The following is an 8,813-nucleotide window of genomic DNA, read 5'->3' on the forward strand; positions in this document are numbered from 1 at the left end:
TAATCTCAATTTATCGACATTTCTGGGCTAGCCCCGTAATTGATATATATATATATATATATATATATATGTATTTGTGTTATGTACATACCATATAGTTACAATAGTGTTACAGTAAATTACAAAAGTCGCGTTATCAAAAGACAAACCTGAAACGTGAACACTGAACACGGGAAAGCTGAATGCGCTCATCGGCTTAATTATCACGCGACGATGACGGGCATTCCTGACGCGGATGATGTTGACGATGCGGATGATGAGGCTGAGGCTGCTGAAGCGGAGGATCCGTGTTGCTGGCCGTGATGGGAAATGTGATGGACCGGAAAGCTCCACAGTGCAAAAGGCATCTGTTGTTGCATCAACAAAAGCAGTTGCCGTAATTTGTTGGTCGTTGTTGTTGTTGTTGCCAGCGCTGGCCGTATTGTCGTTGCTGCGGCTGCTCCTGATGCTCCTGCTCTCTGAGTTTCACTTGCAAATCCCGCCGCTGGGCCGCCACTCCCCGCACATGAAACTCCGTGCCCCGCGCTTACATTCGGTCGACTCGCGCCATCATAGGCCCCATTCATATGCATACCCACCCGCCCATTTATATTCACATCTGCATCTGCAGTTTTCGACCCGCCCGTCCCATCCCCCTCCCCATCCCCGTCACGGACAACACAGCGCATCTGCAGCTCGCCGCGTCGTCATTCATCCCACAGGCACTGTTGTTTCTGGCGCACATAATAGGTGAACTGTGTACACTTGCGGCAGGTCTTAATGCCGCAGCGATAATTTGTCTGCTGTTGGGCACCGGATGTGTCGCCTCCCAGGTTGGCGTTGCCACTTTTGCCCTTGCAGTACTTCAGTCCGCACGGATACCAGCCGATGCACGTCTCCAGCGTGCAGAGACAGGGCGCCCACAAGCTGCTCACTTCGTTGCAGCGCGACGAGAGCACGTCGGGGAACTTTTCGGTGGCCGCCTCAAGGCTAGAAATCGAGGAGCCTGCAACACAACAAAGTTTCACGAAACGAGTCAGAAAACGACCGTCAATAGCGCTTGACCGCCAGTTGACGTATTGAAGTTTCGAAAGGATGATTAATCACTACTGAAGAGCACTAGCAAGGAATAGTTGAGTAAAAGGTACTACAAGCAACAACCACCTTCTAAGTTGGATGCTATTTTAAAGTCGAACAATGTTGGGTTGATAAAGAACTTAATTTATGAATGGTCTCATCTTACGATAAGGCAAAGAATAAAGGTACCTAATTGATGAAGAATTAATCAAATACATCTTGCGATAAGGTCTAAATAAAGATGTAATAGAATTTGTTGATTATAATGCATTTAAGGGGAGTATGGATATCCCATTCAATTTTTAAGAAAGCTCATTTAGTAACATTTTAATCTATTTGAAAAAACTGTTTATTATCTGTAGAGTTGCGTCGTCCTTAACTCACCTGGCAACTCGGACCAAGCTTTGAGATCGACGTCGCGCACATATGTGGCATCCACGGCCTCAGCGCAAAGCGTCTGCAGGTGACGCGTTATGGGTAGTGAGCGATTCAGTTGCACCCAGGAGCTCATTGTGAACGTCTCCTTGCCCTTGTCCTCCTCGGGAGTGCGTATGGTGTGTGGATTCTTCTGGCGCAGCTTGGCCATTGCGTCGGAGGAGATGAAGTCGCCCTTGTTAAATTTTGTGGCGAAGCACATCACTTGGTACTGACTCTGACCGCGCTCCTCCTCGCCCAGCACCAGCGCCTTTAGAATTTTCACCTCCTGCGAGCGAAAGTGAAAAGCGAGATGCTCTCTGTACTATTGCGGAGAAAAATCATCGCCCTACGCCCATTACTTACGTTGCGAAAGTCGATGACTTGTGTGATGAGCGTGCCGTCTGTTTTCTGAAACTCCAAGGTAATGAGATCCTCGCCAATGTTGGATGTAATGCTCTCCTGTATGACCTCGCCGCCCTGCAAAAGAGTTCAGAAAAAGTGTCAGTTGCGCAACAAGTGCCAACTTGAAGCTGAAACTAGCACAACTCAAGGGTGTCAAGAGTGCCAAAGACGTTGGTCTGGCTGGCACTCGCAGCCCCGCAATGTGCCAGTCAAGCAGCACTAGAATATTAATAAAGACGCTGTGCCATCAGCCGCGGGCTTTTCTCCTCCTACCCGGGGAACAGGCAACAAAGCGAGTGCTTCCAAATCGGGCTTGCAAACTACAAGTAGTAGCTATGACAGCAGCGGAGACATGCGGCCATGAACCAAATTAGAGTCACGAGAACTGCAAACGGAATAGGCCAGTCAGAAGTCCGCAAGCGAGATGAAGCGAAAGGGCAGCGACAATGACAGCCAACTGAGCTCATCTCAGCTGAATTCAGCTCGAAAAATGTAGTTCAACATCCGAACAAAAATAACAACTAAACACGTGTACACAAATGTTTGAATGAATGAGTAAGCCTCGCTATGACGAACCTCACGAACCATTAATCACGAATGCAATAAATACGAAGCAAAGAATTGCAAACACATTCGATTTTTTGCCAGGGAAGTGCAGGGATTGGAAAAATTTACAATAACATAATTCAGAGACAATTTTATTGTATTTTTGTGGTTTGTTAAATAAAAATGAAAAATTTGGGGTGAATCAAACCAATTGGTTGAACTTCTTAGCAAGACTGAGTCAAGCTATTCCGTAAAAGCAAATGCCAGAGAACAATAAGAACTCTTACAAATTATTCAAAGAACCATAAAAAGTAAACCCTATTACTTGCATATAAAAATAAGTTGTTGGACTCAGACACAAAACTATCTATGTAATCGGTAAATGGTCTGTGCCAAGTCGAAGAAATAAAATGATTAGAAAGTCCTTCGTAAATTATCTTTAGGAGAGTCTTACTGTATGTATGGTTGGCTGATGCCGATGTGCCGAGCTACATATGTTTGTGTGTAGGTAGGCGTGTGTGGTTGTAGGTGTGTGCTAGTGTTGGCTCGGAGTGTTTGCACAAAGCGCGTGTAAACAAAGCTGACGTATGGAGAAGCTCGACAATAGCAACAACACCCAAACCCACAGCAGCAGGGCAGAGCAGAGGCAGAGCCCAGCCACAGAGCAGAGCAGACATTTTGGGGCCAGGGACAATAATAACAACAACAACGCAAAGGAAAGCGGCTGCTGCACAACAACAAAGGATGTCACATGTAAACAAATAAGCACACACACACATACATATACACACACATACATATACACGTGCTGCAGTCATTTCACTGCAGGGACTGCCAATTCTTTGTAGTTGCTGCTGCGGCTGCTGCTTTCGCTCTCTCCTTTCCCTCTCTCATTTTTGTTCTCTTTGCCTCTGAGGTTAATAAGCTGACTTTTGGCAAACTAATCTAAAATTTATAGCGCAGCGGCCCAACAAACAGAACAACGCCAAATGTCAATACGTTGCCTTGAGTTGCCTCACTATGTATGTATGTATGTATGCACACACATATATGTATAAAAGGACGTGAGGGTGTGAGAAAATAAATGTATGCATGTACGTATGGTAATATTTTCATACAGGACGATCTGACGAAAGTAAAAGGTGCAGTAGATTTATGTATTCGGCTATAGCATGCTCTTTTAAATTATTTATTTATTAGTGCAGATATAATGATGATACTACGAAAAACTTATTCACTTTGTTTTGGGCCCAATTCTGAAAAGATTTTCGGACAACTATACTACTTGTAGTCTGGCTGTTGTGATTAAGAAGTTACTATGCATTTATATTAGTATTCTTTCTTCTACATATTTTATGACAATTAAAGACAGTCGCAGGGTACAAATCTGAGCCGATGCTTATGATTTCTTGAATACCCTTGAGACGCACAAGCACATCACGGATCGCGAGCGAACTTACAAAAACAAAATACATGCAGTTGTAGCCAGAGAGGCGCACAAGCACGCAACCAAATGGCTAATTGAACTTAATTTCATTTTGCAAAAAAGTTTTCCACAGAAGCTAGTGTCGACTAGCCCGTATTTAATAGTTCTTTAAACAGAATGTAAAGTTTAAGAACTTTTTATTTAAAAATCCATTTTAGGAATATCACATATGCACATATTAAAGATTTTCCTTTCAAAGTTTTGTCAATCTATAACAAAAGAATATTTTTATTAATATTTGACATTAAAGGCTATATTCGGAAGTTTCCTTGAGAATCCAGCACGTGGAGAAAACACGAAAACTGTCAATCAAGTTCAAGGTAATGACAAAAATAAACAAACAATACACTGGCACAAGGTGGCAGAACATATAAAAGATTTATTTCGATATTTCTAGCTAAATGGAAAGGAAATAACTAACCGTTTAATTGTGCTTTCCTTGCTGAAATAAATATTTAATTGAATAAACAACTTTGTTGAAATCCGTATATTTATGGACAAAATCAATCACGACTTTAAGGACGTATAGCGTGGACAAGTTCCTTTACTTATTTTATTTGTAGTTCAAGTGCAGCAGAACATTCGTTTTTAGATTATTTTATTCATTAAACTTTCAATATTGAAGGGTAAACAAATGTTTGGCTCTCACACGGGCGCGCTCTCTCTTTGTTTTTTGTTGTTACTTTGTGCTTGTGTGCGCTCAAATTCGAAGATGAGTTCGAAAAAAAGAACAACAACACACTGACAGCGCCGCGGCAGCGACAGCTGCTGAAATAGTGCGCGTGTTGCTGTTGTTGTTGTTTTTATAAAATGGAAGTTATTGTCACCGCTGTTTTTTTTTTTTCTGTTATCAGAGTGACAAGCTAAAACAACCACAACGCGGCTAATCATTTATTTCAATTCTTAATAGATTAAATTAAAAATAGAGTTCCAAAAGAAACCGGTAATTTGACAACTTAATTAGGGAACACGCTGATGCAATTTATAAGATTTTAGTCAAAAGTGTGACTGTCTGCGCGCACTATGTTATTTATATGGAGAGTCTGTGAACAGCTGTTCGATTAAATCAAAATTCACTTGCTTCCCGCTATTATGCAAACGACAACGAAGGAGTGTAAGTGCCGGTTGTAGTGATTTACGCACCTGATTCTGCACGTTTATTAGGAGCTGTGCCTTGACACCATTATTCTGCGAGACCAGCAGGTTGCAGAGCATAAACCAAAAGAAGCCACGACTGGTCTTGAAGAAGTGGTGTTTGCTGACGCGCTTTGAGCCGCAGCGGCGTCGCTCCTTCATGCGACACAATACTTTGCTGCCGCTGCCTGTTGACAGTTCGGGGTGCATGCTGCGCCAAATTACTTGTCGCATGTAGCGTGGCGGCATCTCCGGCCGCTCATGCTCGAGTATCATTTTGTTGAACGGTTTCAAAAAACAACAACTTTACTGTGCAGCTCACACGCGAGATTGTTATTATTTGTTACACGATAGGTGAAAATATGTTGACTGCGAAAATGACGCACTACCGACGCACAAGCCAATAGCGACCTCCTTTTAAAAAACCCGTTCGAAGAGCTCCGAGAGCCAACTTAAACTGAGAGCACAAATACGCAAGTGTGACCGTTACGCGAAACTGCACTTTGCGGCAAGAGTACGATTATACGACTTATCGAAAATTATCGATTCAATTGGGCAGCTTAGGCAGCACCGTGGCCGGTATTTAGTGGTACCCATAAACAGCTGTTCCCTTTCAAATGTACCATTTTTGGACGAACGCGTTTCAATCAGGGCTTGTGACGTGTTGTTTTTCCTAAAATATAATGTTTTTATGTTGCTAAATCCCAATTTACCAATTAGCCATTAACTGAAACTTGTACTGTTATCGTTGCATTCCTCGGCGTCACCACCATAAACAAGCGCAACCATGTTGACGATGCGAGAACGACAAATAAGTAAGTGCTCACTTCTGTTGTTTTTTTTTTCAAAATCAATTAAATTGGATTCGTTGTTCGCAGATGCTATAAAGCAAATGCTAAATCTGAATTCGCAGCAGCCAAAGGCGTTAGCGGCAGAACCGGTATGGAAAATACTTATATACGACCGTGTGGGGCAGGACATTATCTCTCCCATTATTTCGATCAAGGAACTCCGCGAACTCGGTGTGACGTTGCATGTGTGAGTTTTTCGCAATTCTATCTGTTGATTAAGGTTTAATTCCAATGTCTGGATGCAGTCAATTACACTCGGATCGAGACTCCATTCCCGACGTGCCGGCTATTTACTTTTGTCTGCCCACGGACGAGAATCTAGACCGCATTCAACAGGACTTCTCGAACGGACTCTACGATATCTATCACCTGAACTTCCTAGCGCCTATAACACGCAGCAAGATTGAGAATCTGGCTGGAGCCGCCCTCCACGCCTGCTGTGTAGCGAATATTCATCGAGTCTACGACCAGTATGTGAATTTTATCAGCCTGGAGGATGATTTCTTCATACTGAAGCACCAGCAGAGCGATCAGCTCTCCTACTATGCCATCAATCGGGCCAACACCCGTGACGACGAAATGGAGGCGCTCATGGACTCGATTGTGGACTCGCTCTTCGCTCTTTTCGTTACGCTTGGCAATGTGCCAATTATTCGTTGTCCGCGCAACAGTGCCGCCGAGATGGTGGCACGTAAGCTGGAGAAGAAGCTGCGCGAGAATCTGTGGGATGCACGCGCCAATCTATTTCACATGGACGCCACGCAGGCGGGCGGCGGAGTGTTTAGTTTTCAACGACCTGTACTGTTGCTGTTGGATCGAAATATGGATTTGGCGACGCCACTGCATCACACGTGGTCCTACCAAGCATTGGTCCATGATGTGCTAGACCTGGGGCTGAATTTGGTGTACGTGGAAGACGAGGCGGCAGCGAGCACAGGTGAATTTTTAAATTGCTTACCAATGTCACTGTGTAGACTGATTTTTCTATTTCCTGGACAGGTGCACGCAAGAAGCCGAAAGCATGCGACTTGGATCGCAACGATCGCTTCTGGACAACGCACAAGGGTAGCCCCTTCCCCACCGTTGCGGAGGCCATTCAAGAGGAGCTGGAGTCCTATCGCAACTCGGAGGAGGAAATCAAGCGACTGAAAACCTCAATGGGCATTGAGGGCGAATCAGATATTGCTTTCTCGCTGGTCAACGATACAACCGCGCGCCTCACCAATGCCGTCAACTCGCTGCCGCAGCTAATGGAGAAGAAGCGACTCATTGACATGCACACCAAGATAGCGACAGCCATCTTAAACTACATTAAAGCGCGGCGATTGGACTCCTTCTTCGAGATTGAGGAGAAGATCATGTCCAAGCAGACGCTGGACCATCCGTTACTGGAGCTGCTGCGCGATGCGGAGTTCGGCCAGCCGGAGGATAAGATGCGACTCTACATTATTTATTACATATGCGCCCAGCAGCTGTCCGATGTGGATCTCGAGCGGCTAAAGGAGGCGTTACAGTCCGCCGGGTGCGATCTGACTCCACTGGCCTATGTTCAGCGTTGGAAGGGCATCATGAATCGCACGCCCAGCATGAATCAGGCCACACAGTATGAAGGCGGCGGCACCAAGACTGTCTCCATGTTCACCAAACTCGTCTCCCAAGGTAGCTCCTTCGTCATGGAGGGCGTAAAGAACCTGGTGGTTAAACGGCATGTGCGTGCTCTTTCAATTCCATACTCTAACCCATATTAATGGTAGTTTTTACTTTCAGAATCTGCCAGTCACAAAAATCACAGAGCAGGTGATGGAGTGTCGCAGCAATACCGAAACGGACGATTATCTCTATCTAGATCCGAAGCTGCTCAAAGGGGGCGATGTGCTGCCCAAGAATCGCGCCCCATTCCAAGATGCGGTCGTCTTTATGGTCGGCGGCGGCAACTACATTGAATACCAGAATCTGGTGGACTTCATAAAGCAGAAGCAATCATCGAATGTGCATCGACGCATCATCTACGGCGCCTCCACGCTGACCAACTCCCGACAGTTTCTCAAAGAGCTGTCGGCATTGGGCGCCGAAATTCAAGCGCCCGCGTCCACAAGTTAGGAGCGGCATGTGCGGGACACATTGCAAAAGAAGCAGCAGAAACAGCAGCGCTTCCATTGCTGCTGACGTGCTTAGGACGAAGATAAGATGGGCGCAGGAATGGCATGCAGGGGTCAACATTTTCTATAACTACAAGTTAAATGCGTGTGTGGCTTTTTCTTATATTTTAAGCATATCCAAAAATAAATTAACTAAATGGCAGCGAACCAATCCAATCCAATACGGCAACAACAGCAAAAAATGTAAGAGAAGCGAAGGCTGGCAGTGTCAAGCAATTACCTCAATTGCTGATTGTTGCAAGCGTAACTGAAATCCCCGAAGGACAACGACGACGGCGACAACGACAAGCAAAAACACGCGTCACAACGTGTACAACAAGCAGTGGCGGGGAGCGGATCGGATGGACATTCACATTCTAGGCGCCCATTAACACCAAGTCGGAGATGCACTTTGATGGACAGCTTCGGCTCTGTTTCTGATTGTTGTCTGTCAGCAGTCGATGGTAGGTTGGTAGGATGGCAGCCGACAATTACGTGCAACACAATTATGGGGCGACAACAATGCTGACGCTTGGGACGCAGTATTTCTGCTCTTGGCTAGTCACAGTTCATTAGCAATTAACACGAGCTGGGGAGCCTATGAATGAGTCGTATAGTCGTATGAGTTCTTGGAACGCCAACGCTGCCTAATTAACACTTTTCGTAAATCAGAATTGATGGCAGTGCTGAAAAGGAAGGCCTGCATGGAAAAGAAGATCTCAATGATGACGACGATGATTATTCATGCAGTGGTTAAATATTGGTTTTGGTTACCAGCCGGCT

The 8,813-nt window shown here is 45.0% G+C and overlaps 2 protein-coding genes across 2 annotated transcripts; one reads left to right on the plus strand and one right to left on the minus strand.

The window, feature by feature from the left end:
* Window positions 1–653: 653 nt before the first annotated feature.
* Window positions 654–5,520, minus strand: LOC115631434 (out at first protein). The gene is made up of 4 exons (XM_030528172.1): window positions 5,051–5,520; window positions 1,837–1,950; window positions 1,441–1,759; window positions 654–985 (listed from the first exon to the last, which is right to left on the minus strand). Exons 1-4 carry the CDS (start codon window positions 5,315–5,317, stop codon window positions 687–689), a joined length of 999 nt encoding a protein of 332 aa, XP_030384032.1. The 5' UTR covers window positions 5,318–5,520; the 3' UTR covers window positions 654–686.
* On the plus strand, window positions 4,996–8,207 carry LOC115631433 (protein sly1 homolog). The gene is made up of 6 exons (XM_030528171.1): window positions 4,996–5,021; window positions 5,822–5,856; window positions 5,920–6,079; window positions 6,138–6,829; window positions 6,892–7,601; window positions 7,660–8,207. Exons 2-6 carry the CDS (start codon window positions 5,829–5,831, stop codon window positions 7,990–7,992), a joined length of 1,923 nt encoding a protein of 640 aa, XP_030384031.1. The 5' UTR covers window positions 4,996–5,021; window positions 5,822–5,828; the 3' UTR covers window positions 7,993–8,207.
* The last annotated feature ends 606 nt before the right edge of the window (window positions 8,208–8,813 follow it).

This window comes from Scaptodrosophila lebanonensis, unplaced genomic scaffold, assembly GCF_003285725.1.
Source record: "Scaptodrosophila lebanonensis strain 11010-0011.00,11010-0021.00 unplaced genomic scaffold, SlebRS2 tig00001412-arrow-pilon, whole genome shotgun sequence".
Taxonomy (NCBI): Eukaryota; Metazoa; Arthropoda; class Insecta; order Diptera; family Drosophilidae; genus Scaptodrosophila; species Scaptodrosophila lebanonensis.

Coding starts and splice junctions, on each gene's coding strand:
- LOC115631433 (XM_030528171.1), top strand. CDS start 5,829: ATGTTGACGATGCGAGAACGACAAATAA. Junction 6,830..6,891: donor CGAGGCGGCAGCGAGCACAG/GTGAATTTTTAA, acceptor TTTCCTGGACAG/GTGCACGCAAGAAGCCGAAA. Junction 7,602..7,659: donor ACCTGGTGGTTAAACGGCAT/GTGCGTGCTCTT, acceptor TTTTACTTTCAG/AATCTGCCAGTCACAAAAAT.
- LOC115631434 (XM_030528172.1), bottom strand. CDS start 5,317: ATGATACTCGAGCATGAGCGGCCGGAGATGCCGCCACGCTACATGCGA. Junction 1,951..5,050: donor TAATAAACGTGCAGAATCAG/GTGCGTAAATCA, acceptor ACTCTTTTGCAG/GGCGGCGAGGTCATACAGGA. Junction 986..1,440: donor AGCTTGGTCCGAGTTGCCAG/GTGAGTTAAGGA, acceptor GTTGTGTTGCAG/GCTCCTCGATTTCTAGCCTT.